The following is a 21,736-nucleotide window of genomic DNA, read 5'->3' on the forward strand; positions in this document are numbered from 1 at the left end:
TGAATGAGTATTGAATGAATGAGTGAGTTTGCGAATAAATGAATAAGTATGTGAGCGAATGAATGAATGAGTGGGTGGATGAATGAATGAATAGATGAATGAATGAATAGTGAATGAATGAATGAATGAATATGTGAGTGAGTATGTGAATGAGTATGTGAATGATTGAGTATGTAAATGATGAATATGTGAATGAATGAATATGTGAATAAATGAATGAGTAAGTGAGTGAATGAATGAGTGAATGAATGAGTGGGTGAATGAATGGATGAGTGAGTATGTGGACAAACCAGTTGGGGTATGAGTGTGTGGATCAGCTTGGGTGAGGACCTGTGTGCCCTAAGGGAGGTCACACACAGCAAACCACAGGCTGGATGCAGCTGGCGGCTCCAGCCCACACAGTAGTTATTTTGTTTTAGGTGAATCCATTGCCAGGTTTTAAAATGGGGAGATTTCATTTTAAAACTTGGATTCTAGACTTTTCCTGAAAAATCAGGACACTTGCCCTGTCCTTAGCTTCCTGACAGCCACTGACTGCCACAGCACACACTGACCCAGGAGGGCTGGGAAGAAGGGGGCCCAGGGGTACAGAGAGCCTAACCCAGACTCTCCACAGCACGCTCCTTTCCTCCAAAAGATTCTGCCATGTCCTGTGTCCCAAGCAGTGCCCCTGGCACTGGAAGACACAACTGTGCATAGTACACAGTAATGTCAGCCCTCAGAATGCAATAGAAGAACAGGTAGCCAGACTAACAATACTCTGTAGGCAAGAAAGGGACAGCAAAAGGTCAGATGCCCAGAGAAGGCCAGTGCCAGGGAGCTGAGGGAGATGGTTGGGCTCAGTGGGTGACTTTCACATAGAGACCCAAATGGCAGCAGGAGGCAGGACACACCTGCAGCCACACAGACGTCCCTGCAGCATCCTGGCTCCTTCTCCCCACAACAGCAGCCTCTCAGTGGCTCTTGGCATCACGAGGCCTAATGGTTGGGATAGCCAGCCTGCCCCAGGTTGCAGAGCAGCCACGCAGCCTACAAATTACAGGCTGGGTGGAGCAGCGGCACTGGGAAGGGCTGTGGTAGACTGGAAGAGCTGGCAGAGGGACTCCAGGCTTTGTGAAGCCTGCTTAGGACTGGGAGAAAGACATGGCGACAGCCTGCCCCACTCTCCACCTGAAGGCCCAGGCCTCTGCAACATTATGCATGAAGGGCAAAGGTCTTGGGGTATCCTGAAGTGGTGACATTTGTGCATTTGGTCAGTTGGGCAAGCCCTGGATATGGCGTTGGGAACAGGCCAGTTTCAGGACTACAATCATGATCATAAGCACCTGACATGGAGGGAATTGGAGGGAAGGAAAGGGGCTCAGAGTCAGAGACTCCGCTGGGGAGTGTATTTGGGAGTAGAGGGGGACCTTCTTTTGATGTGCAGTCAGGAAAGCCCTGACTATGAGGGGAGGGGTCCCTAGGACCTCAGAGTCCTAGCTGCCCCGGGCCCTCTGACCTTGGGCAAGAGCAGCAGAAGGAACACGTGTGAGCCATCAGGGAGTGCAGAGCAGCCAGGGGAACCCTGGGCGAGAGGTGAGACTTCCAGGAAGCACCTAGCAAAGAGGAGGGTCTGATAGCCAGCCAGCAGGAGCACCTAGGGATATTATGGACAGGACCATGTGACTCAGCAGGATCAGAAGCCAAGAACGTCCCTGGGAGAGGACAGTAGACAGGCCCTGCAGTAAGAAGCCAGTATGAGAGACCACGATGCCCCCGCTGCCCTCCCGGGCTGGGGCCTCCTGTCAACATTGTGAGCTATCTGGAGAGGCTGTTCTGGTAAGAGTTAGTTCTGAGCAGGTGCTTTCCAGTCACCGAATGCTGGGCCATCCCTCCCCAGGCTCGTATAGTCAGAGGGCCACACATGACATCCTGGAACTTCAGACCAGTGCTAGTTACAGCTGAGCAGGAACCTTGGCAGAGGTCAGGGACCAAGCCTGGGCTACCCACTGGCCACCCTCCATCCACCGAACAGTATTTCTAGATGGGGTCACCCACTCATAGAGAATGATACTCTTAGATCTTCCAGAAGTCGTTGGTCAGCCAATCTAGAGGAACAAGCCTGGCCTCTAGAACCCAGCAACCTAGTAGCTGAATGAGGCCACCCAACCAGTAACAGTGGGCTAGCTGGCTGGCACCCTACAACCCTAGAAGGATGGCTATCAGTCGGAAGGCTCCCTCTCTGAACCTGTACCTCACCTGAGTGGTAAGAAACATCAGGGTCTTAGAAAAGATGGACATGACAGCTATCCAGAGGCATCCTGGGACTTGGGGCCATTGCTGGTTACAGCTGAGCTGGAGCCTTGATAAAGAACTGGGACCATTCCTGTGGGCAGGCAAGCCTAGGCCCACACGCTGCCCTCCCTTGGCCTCTCGAACCTGAGCCAGATCCTCCAGGGCCAGTCCCAGAGGAGAGGACAGAGGGGCAGCAGCTGGGTGTGGCTCAGAGCATCCTATCCAGAGATCCCTGTGCCATAGGAGGCACCACACCCATTTAGAACTGAGCACACTGAGGCCAGGACCCCTAAGCTGGACCCGCACCCCAGAGCTGGCTGGAATGCTGCCATGGGAGGGGTGCAGAGGAGCCTCCCATGGACAATCAGGACCTTCCTCATGTTCCCCAGCCCAGAAGAGGGGAGCATGGCCCCTCAGTTTCACACTGCAGACAATCCCTAGGATCACTACCACGGTCCAGGTAGCCGCTGAGACCAGCTCACGCAGGAGCTAGCAAGAGGCAGTAGCGGGGGACAGAGCTGGGGAATGAACTCAGCTGGAGAGAGTATATAGCCCACCTGACACCTGACAGACCCAGAGCCCACACTCACACTCTGTACCTCAATTCCTTATCTGTGCCTGGGGAGGGGGCTCCCCCTTCCAGGAGTATGGCTACAACAGGGATCCCTGCACTGAAGGCCTGGAGTGGGCTTGTCCGCACACAGTCAGTCAGCACTCGGAGGCTTCCTTCCTGAAGCCAGGGCAAGTATGTAGCCCTAAGCAGGGCCAGCCCGCCCACCTTCGCTCACCCTCCTCCAGCCTCTGTGGACCCTCACATCCTCAGGAAACAAAATTATGACCGCTTGAAAAGAGGGAGCTAAGACTGGGGCTGAGATGCAGCAGGGAACAGAGGCAGTCCCCGGGGAGCGTGTTAGCCTCATCCCTTGGAACACGTGTCCCGAGACAGGCACAGATGACCACCAGCTTACACTGTTCCAGGGTGCCTCTTAGGGAGTGCAGAGACTGTCTCCTGTCATTAACCTCAGATAGCTTCAGTCTCAATGTCAGTGACCTGGGAGCCTGCAGGAAGGCAGGAAGACACCCCAGCCACCTCCTGCCGACCCTCACTCTGTGTCACACACCAAATCGTGCAGGCTGCCTACTGCATGCCCCAGCCCATCCTAGGGCTCTAGTCTAATCACCCCAGATAAGACCACTGAGAGAGTCAGGCAGAGCAGCCAGTATGGTCGTGGAAGGCACCCTGGGCTGTCACCCCAAGTGCTGGAGCTGTGGAAGGCAGGTGCAGCCTCCTCGGTAAACATGTCCACTCCACCAAGAGCCCAGTCTAGAGCAGGGTCCACGGTGGCCTAACTCGGAGCTCCCGGGACCATTGAGCCCCACCTCTGCATGAGAGGATGCTCAGATGCAATGGGAAACGACACCCGGGCTAAACTTGGCATGGACAGGGAGAAGCGAGCTGTGCACCAGAGCATATGCACACGCCCTCTTGCCATTTGATTTAACCCTATGGGCCTTGGGACCTAAGAAGCATAACCAACTAGCATGGGCCCCGGAGAGCCAAGTCGTGAGCTTGGGCTGTTGCCATGCTCACTCTGGTCAGAGACGGATTCCCAGAGATGGTGGTGCCCGGTCTGAAGGCTGGTCCTGAGAAGCTGTGCAGTTGGCTGAGGAACCTGAGTGCAGAGTCACCGAGTAAGGTCGCAGCAGTCCTGTGCACAGCCGATGTATAGAGTCTGGATGAGCAGAGCGTCCAGCCTCAGGACCAGCATCATGCCTCTGTAGCACAAAGGCACGAGGAGAGGGTGGCTGGTACCTGGCCTTGCCCCACGCCAGCTTCCACCTCTGCGCGGCGGTGCAGCCCTGCCTTCAAACAGGAATCTTGCCTTGCCCACCGCTACCCTCCTTGTCATCTTGGACAACATTATTGTCTCCCCCTCACACACACACTCCCTTATCTCCCTCCTGCTAAAGGATCTCAAATATGCACCCCGATAAGGCAGCACGGCCGCCGCTTCCCAGCTCCTTCCCAATGCCAGCCTCTACTTTCCCCAGAGTAATTAAGATAAATGCAGCTGATAATGGGCGCTGTATTCTTAAGCCCACCCTCTGGGCCACATCGCAGATATAATTTTACCTGCGGAGGTTTATCGTAGTACTCAGGTAACAGTTTGTGAGGAAAGCGGCAGCGTTTGAAGAAACAGGAAGGGGGGATCGCTGGGAAGAAACATCAAGGCCTTGCGACTGCAGCCCCTCCCCCGGACACGGGGCGGCCCAGGCAGCTGAGAGGGGCTGCAGACTGACCTGGAGAGGAAAGGAATGCCCCACCCCTCCCGGGATGCTGGTGCCAGCTGGGAATCTAAGGTTTGGATCTCTCCTCTAGTTCAAAGGGGTCCTGGCTGGGTGAAACCCACACCAATATAACAGCCCTGAGAGGCTTTGCCAAGAGCCCAGGCAGGGAGAGCCCAGCTCATACTGCCTGTGGCCCTTGCACTTGCACAGGGAGCCAGGGGCTGGTGCTCTAGCCCTAGGGTACTGGTGGCAGAACAGGGGTACAAAGACCAAGGACAGAGTGGACTGAGCAACTGAAGACTGAGCTGGAGAACCTGGGAGCAGCTAGGATGGAAAAGATGAGAATCCAAGTGTTGAGATAGACCCCAGGGTTTGTTGAGTGCCAGAGAGACAAGGACACATGATGTCTGCATTTATATCACTGCTTGACAGTGTTCCCATTGTGTCATCTTGGGCAAGTCCCAGACCTCTCTCAGCCTTTATTTCTGCCATCTATAGCCGTTTGTTGCCTGTCTTTCCAGTAACCTGGAAGCCATGAGTCAACCACACACCTCATGCCAAGTATGGCACAGCGTCTGGTGCAGATATACTAGTGGATGGAGGAAGGATTGGTGGATAGATGGATGGATGGACAGACGGATGCATGGAAGGATGGATGCATGCATGGATGGAATGATGGATAGACATATGGATTGATGAACAGACAGATGGATGGATGGATTGATGGATGGATGGATGGATGGATGGATGGACGGATTGATGGACAGACAGATGGGTGGATGGATAGATGGGTGAATGGATGGATGGACAGATACACAATGGATAGATTGATGGATGGATGAATAGACAGATGGCTGGCTGGTTGGATGGACGGACGGACGGGCGGACGGACAGACGGATGGACGGACAGACAGATGGATGGATAGATGGATGGACAGATATATTCATGAGTGGGTGCAGGATAGATAATGGATTGTAGATGCATGGATGATAGATGAGTGGTGGAAGGACGAATGGGTAGACAGACGGATGGATGGATGGATGGATGGATGGATGGATGGATGGATGAATAGATGGACAAACATATGGATAGATGGATGGTCAGACAGATAGATGTATGAATGGGTGGATGGATGAACAGATACAAAGATGGGTGGGTGAGGAGCAGGTGGGGGGTGGATGGAAGGATGACAACTGAGTGGACACATAATAGGTGACAGATGTGAGGTGGGTGAATAGAGTTCTCTGCGACCCCCTGCCAGCCTCCATGTCTTCCAGCCTCTGTTCCCCATCTCAGAAAAAAGGCCTCAGCCAAGCCTCTATAGTCTGCCGCTGTAAAGAGTCGCATGTCCCTCCTGGGCATGTACCACCATCAGCAACAGCAGTCCAAGACAGGCCCACAGGGTCAGGAGTGTAGGTGTGGCTGGTGTCCCACAAGGTTGCAACCCAGTGTTCTTGGTGGCCAGAGTCTCGTCAGAGCCTCAGCTGGGGCCAGGTCCACTCCTTAGGTGGTTCCTCACATGGCAAACCTCAGCTCCTCACCACATTTTCTCTCCAGATAGTCACTCTATGTCTCAGCTGTGCAGTCAGAGAACTGGGGTATGACCTGGGTCGGAGAGCCCAGTACCCTCATTACCACCAGGATCTGTCCCTTAACAGGTTGTTACATTCAACCTGTTAGGGATGAGGTTAAAGGGCACTTACCTCTTATATATTTTTAACATTCATGTGCTCAGCTTGTTTGTTTGGGGAGGAGAGCGTGCCCCAACGCACATGTGAAGGGCAGGGGAAGACTTGCAGGACCTAGTTCTGTCCACCATGTGGTTCTGGGGATCAAATGTGGGTTGTTGGACATAGTGGTAAGTACCCTTACTCCCTGAGCCATCTTAGCAGCCCATCTGTATTTAAAACCACACAGACAGCATCTGGCCAAATTTGGAGTCCCACAAGCCACCCCTTCAGGTCCCCTTTGCCATGTGCAGAGGCCAAGGTAAGAGGCTGCCCAGCATCCCTGAGGGCTCTAGACCTGGAGGCAGCCATGTGGGGGTACAGATGAGTATAACTAACAGGATCTTTATGTGGGGTGCTATGGAGTGAGCGGACACGAAGGCTCACACGCAGTGGCAGCAAGCAAGGAGCAAAATGCCAAGCCGAAGATGCCCAGGAGTGGAGTGCCCTGGTGGGAACCCGATGTGCTCTTTGGTGCTGACAGGCAGTTTGAAGCCATGGCACTGGGCAGGCTGAACAGGTCCTGGGCTGCACAGTAGCTGGAGTGCAGCTGGGGCCGAGCGGCTTGCTCCACCCACTGGCATTTACTCTCTCCTTCTCAAGACACATTGGAGAGAAGCAGTTAGCTCTCTTGGGGCTCCCTGCTCACATGGGACCAAGCAAGGATAATCTGGGGGAGACAGAGCATCCCGGATTCTAACACATTGCCCTCTCTCTCTCTATGTGTGTGTGTGTGTTTCTGCAGACAAGAAGGTCCCATTCCTCAGGCAGTTGTTCAGAAGAAGACCACTGAGGGGCCCCAGATACCCAGGTATGTGATAAGCACAGCTAGTGTGTATGGAGAGCCACCACTGACTGGAGAAGGTGGCTTGTCCTCCAGGCTCCCTCCACCCCAGCATAGCAGCTCCTCAGACAATAATTGGGGGGGGGTGTCAGCAGCCTCCCCCAGGCTGTCTGGAGCTAACAGGCTGTTTGAAACTACAGCTCTGAGCAGGCTAGATGCTGGCATCACCCTGGGACCCCGGGACTAGCCAACCTTCCGCTCTGACGGTTCCTGGAGCATGTAGTGGCCAGGGCACAGCTATGGTATTCTGTATTTACCTCACCACCCACCCACCCACCAGCGGAGCTTAGTTCTGCCCTAAGATACCTTCCTGAAGCCAAGATATCCACTAGGAGCCCCACCTCCTCTTCAACCCTCAGTGAGAGCTCCTGTTCCTAGGCAGTAGCATCACCCATGGGGCAGGAGCTGTGTGAGGGACCCTGGAATGCCTAAACCTGGTGTGACATGACTGAGTTCTGCAAAAGACTAGGAGGTGCCCCTTTGGAGGACCCACTCCCTTCACTAGCAGTGAGGCCTTGGGAAAGTGGTCTGGGTTCCTTACCCATCATCAGAGATGACAGAAGTGATTCTGACTGTCTATCTCTGTGAGGACATTCAACAGTACAACACTGGAGTTACCACCATCAAACAAGGCCTTCCCAAGGACTGCCCATAGCAGTGAGGACCAGAGGAGGGGAGTAGACCCTCCTCCAGGTGGGTAGGCTGGAGAGGAGCCTGTGTGTGACAGAGGATGAAGCCCTGTCACCTCTCCATCCCCCCTATCCCAACCAAGTTTACCCTGTTCTCTGGGCTTTTGTGGTTGCTACCCAGTGTGAGGGGTATGCTGCCCACTGCTGGTAGGCACTGGAACTGCATCTACCCTGAAGATCTGGGATAGGCCTGCCCTAAACTAGTGGGGCCTTTGATTCCCTGCAGGTAGCTATTGGGACTTCTCTGCAGAGGCAAGTTGTCTTCTCTGATACCCAGACTCCTCTCCCTTTCCCACTTTCTCCCTCCACTTTGCTCTATACCGCACTAGTATTCCTGGCTCCGCTGGTCAGAGCTCCTGCTGTACAAGCTGCCCAGCCTCTTTTCTGAGACAGGGTCTTCTAGGACAGCCACACAAGTGATTGCTGCTTCTGTCCACAGGAGGGTACAAAGTCTAGCATGGGATCCCTGGCCCTCCCTGCAGGAGATCCAGCCACCATGACCCTGCAGCTCATTTCTGTCTTCTCCTTGCAGGCTCCACACAGGACCATGAGTATAGGCTTCCGTGAGCCCCGCCAGGGGGTGAGGATGGCCAGGCAGCCCATTACCTGGGCTCCTCCTCCAATCACTACATCCTCCTAGCATCCGGGACGGCGGGGCCATGCCAGGAGAGCGGCCCCCAACTTTGCCCAGAGACTTACAGCCCTGCCAAATTGCCAGGAGTCTAGGATGCCCCTCTCAGCACCCCCTCAAGGACCACGGCTCTGCCAGCAGGACCACCCAGGGCATGAGAGATGATGGCAGCAAGGCCCAAGGTTCCCCGGAAGCCCAGCTGAGTCAGGCCAAAGATGTGGAGCAAGAGGACCTGATCCTGAGAGTGCAGGCCCCAGCAGCACGGAGCTATGCACATGTTTACCCATGGCCGGCCAGCAGGATGGAGAGCGGCCACCCCCAGCTCCACAGCCTGAGTCCTTCGAGGATCAGATGCATCCTGGGTGAGCCGCTCAAGGATCTGCGTCATGAAGCCCCCCAGGTGTCAGATACCAAGGTTCCTCAAGGCCAAAAGACCAGAGCCCGCCACAGGCCTGGCATCCCAAGGGCCAAGGCCCTGCCCTCCCCAGAAGAGAATAGCTCCCAAAGGTGCTTTCAGGAGGCCTCTTCCAGCTTTACCTCCACCAACTGTACCTCACCAAGTGCCACCCCCGGGTCCTTACCCCGGAGGGCCCCCCAGAGCGATGGCACCAGCCCCCATAGGCATGCTTCTGGCACTAACCTCCAGGCCATTGGGACCAACCCCTGGCCTCCTGCTGCTGAAAACAGCTTCCCAGGTGCTAATTTTGGGGTCTCCTCTGCAGAGCCCAAGCCCTTCCCTGATGGCAGCAGGCCTAGCAGCCCCCAGGGGGTCTCTGCCCCCTACCCCTTCCCTGTAGAGACAGTCCAGCATGAGAGGGCAGCTGAGACAATGTTGTTCACCTTCCACCAGCCCCTGGTAGCATGGTCTGAGGAGGCCCTGGGTACAAACCCTGCCTACCCATCCCTGCCTTGCAACCCGGGCCCGTCAGGGGGAGCCAGCGCTCCCAGTGATCTCGGAGGTGCCCTCTCACCACCTGGTGCTGCTCGCTTGCTCCCGAGCCCCTTCCATGATAGTTTGCACAAAAGCCTGACCAAAGGCATTCCTGAAGGGCCCCTTCCCGCTCGCGATGGGCTGGGGAGCCCCAGAGGCCTCCCAAATCCTCCACCCCAGAGGCACTTTCCAGGGCAGGGGTATGAAGCGAATGGGGTGGGTACCAGCCCAGCATCGCTGGACACAGAACTGCCCACCCCTGGGCCACCACCCACCCATCTGCCCCAGCTGTGGGATACAACAGCAGCTCCTCCTTACCCCACGTCTACCCTGGACCCTGCAGCTGCTGCCAGGACTGCCTTCTTCGAAAGCCAGCAGCAGCTCTGCCTCCCCCACAGTCCCCCGCTGCCCTGGTCCCCGGTGCTTACCACCCCTGGGCCGAATTCCCACCAAATGGGGGTACTGAGCCAACTGACATTCCCCAGGGGGTCTTCTGAGTGGCAGGGGGACAGCCCGGGAACCCTGGGTGCTTTGAATACAATCCCCAGGCCTGGAGAGTCAGCTCTCAGGAGCAGCCCAGGCCAGCCAAGCAGTTCCCCAAGGCTGCTAGCCTATGGTGGGCTGAAGGACCCTGGGACACAGCCCCTGTTCTTTGGGGGAGCCCAACCCCAAATGTCACCCCAGGGGGCCCTCAGCCTGCCCCCACCTAGGGTGGTGGGGGCTTCACCCAGTGAATCTCCTCTTCCCTCACCTGCGACCAACACAGCCAGCAGCAGTACCTGTTCATCTCTGTCACCGCCATCCAGCAGCCCAGCCAACCCCAGCTCTGAAGACAGCCAGCAGCCTGGACCCCTCAGGTCCCCAGCCTTCTTCCTGCCTCCCACCCATTCCCAGGAGACCAGCAGCCCCTTCCCTTCCCCAGAGCCCACATACACCCTGCCCACACGCTATCAATCCGAGACAGCCAAAGCCTTCCCTCTCCCCACAGAGGGACCAGGGGCTGAGGATGCCTTCAAGAGCCAGGAGGGAGCCCCATTCTCCCACAAGAGCCCCTCACTGGGCAGAGACGGGTTGAAGGGCTTTCCTCCAGAGCCACCACCTCCACCGCCACCGCCACCTTACTCAGCCCAGCACTTCTCCCTGAGCAGCGCCAGCCTGGACCAGCTGGATGTCCTACTGACCTGCAGACAGTGCGATCGAAACTATAGCAGCCTCGCGGCCTTCCTGGAACACAGGCCACTCTGCAGCCTCCTGTTAACCAAGACCAAGGATGGCTCTCTGCAGCCCCCAGGGCTCCCCACACCCACCACCACCTCAAAGGCACCCACCGATGCACACTCGGCCTTGCTTGAACACAACCAGACTGTCCCCTTCCTGCTAACCAGAGATGACCCAGCTGTCACCTCCTTCCCACTCCCCACCTCGGACCTTGATATGGAAGATGACGCTAAGCTGGACAGGCTCATCACCGAGGCTCTCAACGGCATGGAGTACCAATCAGATAATCCTGAGATAGACAGCAGCTTCATTGATGTCTTTGCTGATGAGGAGCCTTCAGGCTCCAGGGGGCCCAGCACTGGGCATCCCCTCAACAATCAGGTGGGATCAATTTCCAAGAATGGTACCCAGCCCCAGCTCCCATCCAAAGCTGCTGTGCCAGAACCCCAAGCCCCCTGCACTGGAAACAGGAGCCACCCAGCCCGAAACAGGCCCAAAACCCGTTCCCTGGGCCTTGCATCTGTACAGGCAGATGCGACCACCCTGGTCAGGCAGCAGAGGAGAGGGAAGCAATTCAAGTTGTTTCGGAAAGAGCCCGGTATGGCCAAGGGTACTAACAGTCAGGCCAAAGCCATCTGCCTGAGGCCAAGAAAGAAGGGTCACAGTGCAGAGCATCCCCGGCCCCAGGCTCGCAAAAGTCAGACTCGCAAGGGCCACGCTCGTGCAGATCACAGCATCTCCAGAGCCACCTCCAAAGAGACGAGGAGCTCCAAGCACCTGCAGCTGCCCTCTGGGAAGGACTCCAGGAAGAGGAGGGGGCGGGGCGGCTCCTGGAGCAAGGAACTCATCCACAAGATAGTGCGGCAGAAAAACAGGCGCCACGGGCAGCAGGCACCACGGAACCAAGTCTCCCATGTCCCCCCGCTGCCTGGAAGACCACCTAGCACCCAGGAGGGCAGGCTCAGCGGGCAAGGCTGTGCCTCTGAATCTGAGGAAGAGGCTGGTATGCAGCAGCGGCGGGATTTGGGGGGTCCTGCCCAAGGCTGTTCCCCCCACAGCCGCCAACGGTGGCGCCAGGGCAAGAAGAGGAAGAAAGAAGATTTGACCCAGAACCCAAGGAAGGTCATGCGGCAGGAGGCTGGTGAAAATGGGGGCTCTCCCACTCCAAGGACTCAAAGCCTGTTGCCGAGTTCGGAAGCTGGAGAAGTCTCTGTGGAAAGAGGACTTGAGCATCGTGGCCATCCCATAATAGCCCCAAAACATCCTCCCCGGGTCCTCGCCACCACCAAGACCCAGGAGAAAAACCATGCAGCCCTGGACTTCCCCCAGGAGGGCGAGAAGCCTGAAGTTGCTGCTGATACCACTGAGCTCAGAGAGAGACCCAGTTCTCCAGCTCACTGTGGTGGGGAAAGCCCCAGACCCGCTGCTCCAGTGCCAGCACGGGCTGGCAGTCCATCAGGGAGCCACCCTGAAACACTATCGGGAAACAGCGTGCCAGTACCAGATGCAGGCTGTCTTCTGGGCACTTCTGGATGCATGAAGCCCCCGACTTTGCATACCAGAGAGGACTCTGCCTCCCAGCCTGGAAGGTGCCTGGTACCCATCGATAAGCTGGCAGACATGTTCTACACTGAATCCAGCCTCCCGGTTTTCAAGAACTCGAGTCCTGGTTGTGACCCTGACCACTGTGACAGGCGCTCTCTAGAGTGTCCAGCTGCCAAAAGAGGATCCCTGCCTAACAGTGACACCTGTGAATTGTTCCTTGGATCCAAGGACCTAGCCTACTGTTTCCCTGACGATCTGTACACCAAGCCTTTAGCTATGGACCCGTTGCCTGCCCGAAGCTGCTACCTTAGCCAGGACAGTATGGAGACCCTTGAGTCAACACCATCCAAGAGTCCACCCTACCCAGTTGAAACAGACCCAGGGAAGGTGCATTCGCCACTGACCTTAGAGTCCACATCCCTGTTTGCAGGGCTGCCTGAGGACGGATTTGACCCACCACTCTATGACAACTTGTCAGCAAACAGGGTCACCCACGGACCACTGGCAGGTCCTGACCCTCTCCCTAAGAAACCTCTGGCAGATCCTCTGTACCCGCCATTCTTGCTGCTGGAGGAAATTTCTCCGGTGCTGCCTGGCTCCTTTCCTGGTCTCTCCAAGGGAAAGACAGTCAGCAAGCAGTGTCCCTCGGAACAGACGGTGCCTCCCCGCCCTCCCGCTGTGCCTGAAAAGGGAAGTGAATGTAGCAATCTGTGTGAGGACGAACTGGAGATCAAAAGATTGGTGACTGAATTAGAAAGCCAACTGCAGGGGGAAGGGAGCACAGTGGGCACCTCGGGAGAACCGGAGGAAGCTACACAGGAAGGCAAGATGGACACAAGCCCAAAGCAGGCCTCCCTTCTACCCACAAATCCAGCCACCTCAGCCCAGAGGGAGCCAGCAGAAGACATTACAGGTCTTGAGGGATCAAGTTCACATCAGGAAAGGGCCCTGAAGAACCCCCAGAAACAGTGGCCCTACCCAGCTTCCTGCCACACAGAAAAAGCAGCACCTCCCTGTGGTATCCAGGAGAACCCAGGATGCGGGGCTCCCCTCAGCCTGGAAGGATTCACACTCGGTCTTCAGAGAACTCGGGAGACCATTATCCCCGACGCAGACAGTCAGATCCCCCTAAGTGACCGCCTGCCTGACTCCAGCAACCAACAGGTGGCCTTGCTGCATGCTGGGAGTTTAGCCAAGGACAGCCCGAAGCATGGGCTTTTGTTTCCTAAAAATAATGAAGCCCCTGGGACCCAGAACTCGAATGCCCCACCGCTGCTTCCTGGTAAACACACAAGAGGACATTCTCTAGACCCATTCTGTGAGGCCCAGGAGCCCTGCCCAACTTCCCCTGCACTGGAAGGATTCAACAGCCCCAGTGCCCACCCGGCCCTAGAACCCAACTTGATACTTAAGGGTGATGAGGAAGTCACCTCCCTTCCAAGTGCCAGTCTCAGCCATGGCTCTAAGGGTCACTCTGAAGACCAGGCAGGGAGTTCTATAGGAGCTGTGCTTAACAAGCCTATTGCCAAGGACCTGGACTTTAAGGGGGCGTCTGCACCTGCAGGGACCTCTCCACAATCCACCCTTCAAAGTGGTGGTAGGGCTTGGTCTCATCCCGTGCCAGATCCTCCCTGGGAGCCCAGTGCCAGCATTGGACAGAGGCGCCAGGACCCAGCCTGCTGTTCCTTTCCTCTGCGTCAGGTCCTGGATGCTACAGCCAAGAGCAGAGAGAACGCCCAGGGCCTTCAGTCTGGGGACCCCTCAGTGACAGGAGGGGCCCGTATGAAAGAGGACTCCTCAAGGGCTGTAAACGTGTCAGCTCTTCCTGCAAACATCCAGAAGCAGCTGAGGTCCAAGGCAGATGGACGTCTTGGCTCGCCTAGTCAACCTGAAAAGATCAAGGGCCAGGGTCAAGCCAACAGACTCCAGCCAAAAAGCTGGAGGAGCCTGGAGGACCCAGATGCACTCAACAAGGTCAGTGCCCATTTGGAAGCTAGGCCGGCCAGGGGCAGAAGGCCACGCCAGGGGAACAGAGCAGCCCGGGGCCTTAGGAGACAAGCACTGTTCTCCACCAGCCCCACCGACCCTGATAGCACATCCTTGCTTCCAATCCAGAAGGCTTGCCCTCTCCAGAAGGAGCCTGCAGAGAGAAGCCCAGAGAAGGCCGCCAGCCCACAGCCATTGTTTAGCCAGGAGAATCCCGCTCCCTCCAATAGAGACCTGGCCGCATGTGTCTTCTCCACCAGGCCTCAAGCCACACCTACTCCCAGTGACCTTGAGCCGATGCCCCAGGAAGACCCTGAGACCAGAGTCAAGCCTAGTAAGCCACTAGCACCTTCCTCCTACAGAGACCTACCCAGCCCCGATGATCAGCCAACCTGTCCTGTCTTGGTACCTCTGGGTGCCAGTTATGGCCTAACCACCAAAGAGGCTGAACCCCCAGCATCCCCTACACTATTGGTGACAAGCTGCTGTGGCCCTGAAGAGCCTTTATCCCAGCACTCTCTGCTGGGGACCAGCAGTCCCAAGGACCCTCCCGTAGGCTCACTTGGCTCCATCAGTTTCTCGGCCCCTGTATTACTAGAGAGGAACAGCCCCAAGGGCATCGCAGTAAGAACATTAGAAGATTCTGGAAAAGAGGAGCTGAGGCTATCTCCTGCCCATTCCTCCGCTCCTCCCCTAGGGGATCCCAGCTCCCCTAAAATGACCATCGAAGCTGCCCCTCTGACCAGCATTGCCCCCAAAGATGGCCTAGATTCAGGTGAGACACTTGAGGTGCCAGCCCCCCACTGCATGGGAGCCCCATCCCTCAGCAACCCAGAAAGGACATACTCCAAGGGCCCTTCCTTAGGGCCTGTGAGCAGCACTCCTTGCCCTGGCCACGGGGAAGGCCGCGGCATTATAGCTGTGCCCACAGACCTTGCCACACTGGAGACTACAGGGCCAGACTCTCAAATCTGCCAAGAAGATGGGGCAGACGTCAGCATCAAGGAACAGGACAACCCAGAAACACCTGGGACAAGACACTGCAATGTGACAAAGGTAGCCAGAGCCAATGCCCGAGGCATGCCCACAGGGCTCCACTTGACCCTAGAAACTCCTCTGAGCGGCACATCCAGCGACTCCAGGTCTGACTCTCCTCAGTACCACATCAGTATCTCCCATCGCCCTCCCCAGAAGAACTTCTCCGACCCCCAAGACCATAAACGGAGGCCCCGTGGACTGAACAAAAAGCCAGAGCATGCAGAGCAGACCCCAGCTGAGCTACCCGAGACCTGCCAGCTCTGCTCAGCCTCCTTCCGCTCCAAAGCGGGCTTAAGCCGGCACAAAGCCAGGAAGCACCGGCCACAAAGGGAACCTAGATCCCTGCTGAGCCCCATGCCTGTGCCTGCTTGCCAGCCTTCAGATCCCATGACCAAAGCATGCCAGACTCCTGGGAAGAAAAGCCACAAGGTGTCTGAGAAGGGAAGACCGAGTCGCCCGGCCCTGGGGGCTGGCCGCTCTTCTGGACCACCTCCCCTCCAGGACACCATGGGTCCTGAGATACTAAAAAGGACTAGTGAGAAATCTGAGGGAGCTGGGACACTAGACACTCCCCTCAGCCAGCACCCACCCACCCTAGGCCTCAGTGAGCAAGGAGAGAGTGCAGAGGTTCCTGCCTCAAAACCAAGGAGAGCAGACAGATGGGGAACAAACCAGCTCCATCCTGACCAGACAGAAGTGAGGGGCAAGAGGCAAGGTGGACAGCCTGCCGATTCCCCCAGCCACCCAGAGAGGAAACCTAACAGGAAAGGGGTAAAGCTGAGGGCAAGGAGGCAGAAGCATGGTCCCGGAGGCACTACCCACGTGACTTCAGACCTACCAACCGCCTGTGGCCATCCTCTCATCCCCCTGAGCCTCTCGCCTGAGGGAGGATGCAGGCCAGCTGTCAGGCCTCCACCTCCATCCTCCACAGGAGGACCCAGAGCACTGGAAGATGCTGAAGACGTTGGTCCAGGGGCCCTGTGTACAGAGGAGGTACCAGCACAGAAGGCCCCCCAAGAGCATCCGGTCTGTCAAGGGACGATAGAGAAGGAGCATCCGGTGGAACAGAAGGCCACCTGGACACAGTGGTTCTGGGGACCAGAAGAGGCCACGGCATCGGACATTAGTGGAGAACCTTCACGGGCTATTGAGAGCCAGCCTACAGAGGACCACACAGGAGTCAAAGGCAGGTCCGATGAGGGCACTGGGAAAGGGACACCTGACTTACCTGACAGGACACACAGTTCTGAAGTGGACAACACCATCAGTAGCTACCCCCAGGGACCTATCAAAGACCCGGAAACCCAGAATGAAGTCCACGGGTCGGATGGCGCCCCCAGCCCAGAGCAAAGGGACCCTCCAGACTTGTTCGATGATGACATCTCCTTCTCTCGGCTCTTCCCCCTGGATGGCCGCCTCACTCAGAAGAACCTACGAGTCTATGGGAAGCGCTGCCAAAGGCCAAAGTGCCCATCACCGAAGGAGCCCATCGCTGAGGTGATAAACAGTGTCTCACTCGGCTCCACGCGCCTGCCTACCGATCTCAGTGACTCGGGCTCTCTCTGCCTGTCCCGAGAGGAAGAGGATGTGTGGGATGATGAAGTCATGAGTTTGCCCGAGTCCCTCCTCCTCGATGGCCTTCTAAGCAATAAGACACCTGGCCTTGACCCATGGACCCCCAGCCTCAGCCTGTGGGCCCTGGAATCCGACAGGCAAACCAGCTGCGTGGAGGAGAAGCCTTCCTGCTTGATGGAGAACCAAGATGAATGGTCAGAGCCCATCCCGCAGCTGCACATGGTCCCAGCAGCCTGGCGGGACCTGGAACACTGTAGCCCAGCCTGTGAGACAGCCTCTTCTGTTGGAGACATGAGCCCGGAACCCCCTAACCTAGAAAGGGAACATGACAACAGGCCTCCTGGAAATGCCAGCCTGCCCCCACTTTACGTTAAGGACTTTGAGGCTCTCAGCACCCAGCTGGAGATACAAGACCTGTGCTTTCTGAGACCCTGTAGTGACCTTGTTGAACTCTCTAACCCAGGCGCCCTAGACTTCCAGGTCACAGCAAATTCACAAGGCCCTCCAGACAAAAGAATGGAGGGAACTGCCCGGGCCAGACGAGCCAAAGGCAGAGACCTGCGGGTGAAGGGCAAGAGGGCCTCCTACAAGTGCAGGGTGTGCTTCCAGCGGTTCCATAGCCTGGGCGAGCTGGATCTCCATAAGCTGTCGCACAGCCCCTCGCCGCCCCCAACTTGCTACCTGTGCGTGGAGCGCAGATTCAGTTCCCGGGAGCTTCTACGGGAGCACTTGTGGGAGAAGCACGTGCAGGGCAAAGCAGGGCCGTGGGCCTGTGGCATGTGCCTGAAGGAGGTGGCTGATGTCTGGATGTACAACCAGCACCTTCGGGAGCACGCAGCCCGCTTTGCCCGAAATGGCCAGGCGCGGCGAGCCTTAGGAGACCTGCCCGGGTGCTTGGAAGGGGAAAGCGCCCTCACGCACTTCCTGAACACCATTGTGGAGCGAGCATCCAAACCCCAGAGGACCAAGCGCTCGATCGGCAAAGACAGTAGGGAGCCATCAGAGCAGGAAGGAGACGCTGGAAAGAAAACCCCAAGAAGGATGAAGCGCAAGGCACGTGCCTCGGTCACCCCCAGCCAAGATGGCGCCGAAGGAGGCAGCCTATCCGTTCTGACCAGCAGTTCTGCCACCTGCTCTGACTCTGCCAAGACGCCCCCCGCCCCGTCCCCAGACCCTTGGTCCCACGGCGAGTCCCCGCTCCAAGCTGTACCAGTGCACGAGGACTGCAAGGACCCCTCCCGTGACTGCCACCACTGTGGGAAGCAGTTCCCCAAGCCCTTCAAGCTGCAGCGCCACCTGGCGGTGCACAGCCCACAGCGCGTCTACCTGTGTCCCCGGTGCCCGCAGGTCTACCCTGAGCCCTGGGAGCTGAAGGTACACCTGGGCCTGACCCACGGGGTGACAGAGGAGAAGGAGCTCCCACACGTGCCTCTCTATGCCTGTGAGCTCTGCGCCAATGTCATGCACGTCATCAGGAGGTCCTTTGTCTGCAGCTCCTGCAACTACACCTTTGCAAAGAAGGAGCAATTCGACAGGCACATGGGCAAGCACCTGAGTTGCGACCTGCAGCCCTTCACACTCCGGAGTGTTAAGCGGCCAGGGGTTCCTAGGAGGAAGACCCGTGTCTCCCAGGATGTGCTACCCAGCAAGCAGAACAGGCTGATGGCGCCCTTCAGTCCCCCTGAGCTCAGCACTGACAGAATCCCCTCCACAACCAGCCCTACACCAAGTGAGGTGTCCCTTCCTGCACTGCCCCTAGCGCCTAGCCTCATCCTGGACCAGCCCAGTTCTCAAGAGAACCCTGTGGACCAGGCAGACCACTCACCCAGGGGGAACAACCTACCACTGAGTGGCCAGGATCTTCCACCTCCGTCTCTGTCTCCTTTCTCAGCTGCCTCAGCTGAAGGTACAGGCGGCTGCTGCAAGCTGAACAGAACCCTGGAGAAACCAGAACACGAGGCTTCCTTGGGAAGCCTTGAGCCATGTAAATGGCAGGCTCTGGTAGGGGAAAAGAGGGCCCTTCACCTGTTCCCAGGAAAACACAAGAGTCCAGGCAACGGAGACAAGTGTGCCCCTGGGTGTTCCCCAGGGCACCCCTCTCAGCTCCAGGAGAGGCTAGTGACCACACACCACATGGCACCTGAGGGGAGAATAGAGGGTCCCTCCCAGAAGGGCAATGCCACCAAACCAGGAGCCTACTCAAGTACCTCCCATCACAGAGCAGCAGAGCCCACCAAAAAAGCACTGAAGCCACCAGCACCACCCCGAAAACCAGGAGGGATGGGGATCCCAGCCGCAGAGCTGGTCTTGAGTCCTGAGGACAGGGTAAAGCCCAACACTTCTAAAGGTAAACTGCGAGGCACCCCTCAGAGCAGTGGAGGGCTCCAGCCTGGCACTCAGACAGGGGGTGGCAGCCAGCCCCAGCCAACCAGTGGGCAGCTCCAAAGTGAGATGGCCTCCACCCCTACTGAGCCCAGCTGTCCTAGCTGGGCGAGCTCCACCCCGGACCAGCCCCCACCTCGAGCCCACACCAAGGGTAGCACCAGAGGGCCTGGGGACGCTGTTCATCAGGGGGTCCAAGTGCATTCAAGTCCCAGGGAGAAAAGAGAAAGCCATGGAAGACAAAGGAAGGGCCAGGCCCTGGGACTGGGCAGACATGGAAGCGTGGGAAACACTGGGAAAGCCCCCTTGGCCCCCGACAAGTCATCCAGGGCCCCCCGAAAGCAAGCAACTCCCAGCCGAGTTCCCCCTGTCAAGTCGAGACCCAGTGGCCAGAGCAGCAGGGCAAGGCCACAGCCATCAGCACAGCGGAAAGGGGATCCAGGCCACACTTCAGAAAAGGGCTCTTTGCCCCAGGCAAGAGCCCTGTCCAGGCCCTACAAAAGGGTCAGAGCTCTCCATGTCAGTGGTGTTGCGCCTATGGAGCCCCGAGACCGCCGGACTGCAGAAGCCCAGAGCGACCTCCTCAGTCAGCTGTTTGGGCAGAAGCTGACCAGCTTCAGAATCCCTCTGAAGAAGGACAGTTCCCAGTGACCCAAAAGAGAGGATGCGTGGGTGCCCGGCTGATGGGCTTCTGTCTGGCCTCCAGCATTGGAGACAGCTCCCTGGTAGACCCACTGCCTGTTTCTCTGCACCTGAGTTTCCAGATTCGAGGCCTGAGAACAGGGCTTTGGCTGGAAGGCTGGGAAGGACCGGTCTCTACCGCCCAGGGATCACCTGCTTCCCTAGTGTCAAGTACTTGAAGAGAGCAGGTTGCATCCCATCACCGCCACCACACCCTGTTGGCCAGGTGTCTCGTGCTGTAAAGCTTGTGTTTGAGGGTTTGCACAGGGTTCCCCGTCTCTTAGCAGGGAAGCACACAGTGGCAGCTGCCTTTTCTGCTGCCATTGTTAAAATTCCAAAGTGTCATGGGAGAGGGCCATGCTGTCTACTTGGGCCATTTCTGAGCCACCTGGTCTTTGACAGCATGACAGGACCACCCTCCCCCACCCGCAACCACAAAATCGCGCTGGCCTCCAGCTGCACTGCTGATCTCTGCAGCACCTTGTCCCCACCCCACCCCACCCCCCACCCCTGGAACTGGGTTCCTATAGGGAATGCAAGAAGGCCCTTCATGGCCAGCATCCTGTGGGTCCCTCAGCCCTACGGCCCCTTCCTAGTGCCTTCTTTCCCCATGGGGCTCCAACTCTAGGTCCCAGAAAGCCTGGTCCAAAGGCTCTGGTGCTACTCCCGTGCTGTAATGTGAATACAGGCTCCCTGGTCTTCTTTGAACCACGGGATGATTAGAGTGGGGAGACCTAGCCAGAGAGGCTGCAGCCCAGGACTCAAGAGAGAGCCTCATCCACCGGTCTCCCCAGTTGAGCTCCAGCCCAGGGTCCCAGCAGTGAAGGGACCCCCCAGGCTGGGCTGTGGGTCTGGTCTGTGCACTGGCACAAGCCTGCCAACTGCACACCTGCCTGATATAGCGTTGTGTATCAAAGTGGGCAGAGGGAGAGGTTTCCCATTCCTCCTAGGAGTCTTAGAGATTCCTGCCTTACTTTGTTGTGTAGTTTGTTGGCTTTTTGGGGTTTTCTTGTTTTTTGTATTTTTGTTCTTGTTTTTGTTTTTTAGCTTTGGTGCAATGTGAGTGTCAAAAGGTTTTATTTTGACATTTTAAACAAGACCAAATCAGGCCCAAACTGCCTCCATAGAAGGTGCTGGGGTCTTTCAGAATGCCTCCTTCCAATGGATAAAGACGTGGGCAGCCCCCCCCCCAGGTTGTACTGTAAAAGCTACAGCTAATTTGTCTTTTCAAATATATTCCCACTATTTTCGCAGAAGCCCCGTGGCTATGTAGCATCTGTCCTCGCTCCCACTTCTCACCAGAGCCCCGATGTGGCCCAGGCAACATTTGTTCTGTCTGTTGTACCCCAGGGTCATTGTGTGCTATAAGCCAAGCCAAAGCTGTGGGGACACTTCAACCAGGTTCCCAGGGGATAGGAATTGTCTAAGATGGATTTAGGGAAATAGGGAAGTGGGCAAGGTGGCAGAAGCCAGGCCAGAAAGGGAGGGGAGGGGTTTGACTATACAAGGCCCTCACTCCTTAGTGTTGGGGCTGGGAAGCTCAGGGGAGTGACTGTCTGATCTGGGCCTTAGAAAAGGTTTGATAGACTCAAAATGAAGACCCAATGGGCCAACCAGGTCCACTGTCCTGCCCTGTCCTTTCCTCTGAGCAGGAGTCTGGGAGTACTGTGGTTAGCAACAGCTCCAACGCCTCAGACTAGGGTTGAGTGTCATGTGTCATGTGTCACAGACTGGCGGAACTCTGCAGGCTCACACGCCCTTAAGAGGGGACTCTGAGGGCAATTTCTTGGAGCCATCTAGGCTATGTTCAGAGTTTGACGGGAGTAAGCCGAGCCTCTGTTCATATCCCCCCTTACTCCTATGCTCCCTCTTCCCCACTCCCAGGCCATCCTGTGACCAGTAGACACACAGAGGGCATAACCCCA

The 21,736-nt window shown here is 57.0% G+C and overlaps 1 protein-coding gene across 3 annotated transcripts in view; it reads left to right on the forward strand.

Moving 5' to 3' along the window:
• The window catches only part of Zfp469 (zinc finger protein 469), a 229,528-nt gene extending 208,461 nt beyond the window's left edge, over window positions 1-21,067 (forward strand). For all 3 annotated transcript variants that reach the window (XM_011248576.3, NM_001362883.1, XM_006531558.4), the window contains 2 exons: window positions 7,037-7,102; window positions 8,357-21,067. In XM_011248576.3, the coding sequence (XP_011246878.1) occupies window positions 8,484-19,781 (11,298 nt within the window). In that variant the 5' untranslated portion in view covers window positions 7,037-7,102; window positions 8,357-8,483 and the 3' untranslated portion in view covers window positions 19,782-21,067. The remainder of the gene's footprint in view (window positions 1-7,036; window positions 7,103-8,356) is intronic.
• The last annotated feature ends 669 nt before the right edge of the window (window positions 21,068-21,736 follow it).

Source organism: Mus musculus, chromosome 8, assembly GCF_000001635.26.
Source record: "Mus musculus strain C57BL/6J chromosome 8, GRCm38.p6 C57BL/6J".
Classification (NCBI taxonomy): Eukaryota; Metazoa; Chordata; class Mammalia; order Rodentia; family Muridae; genus Mus; species Mus musculus.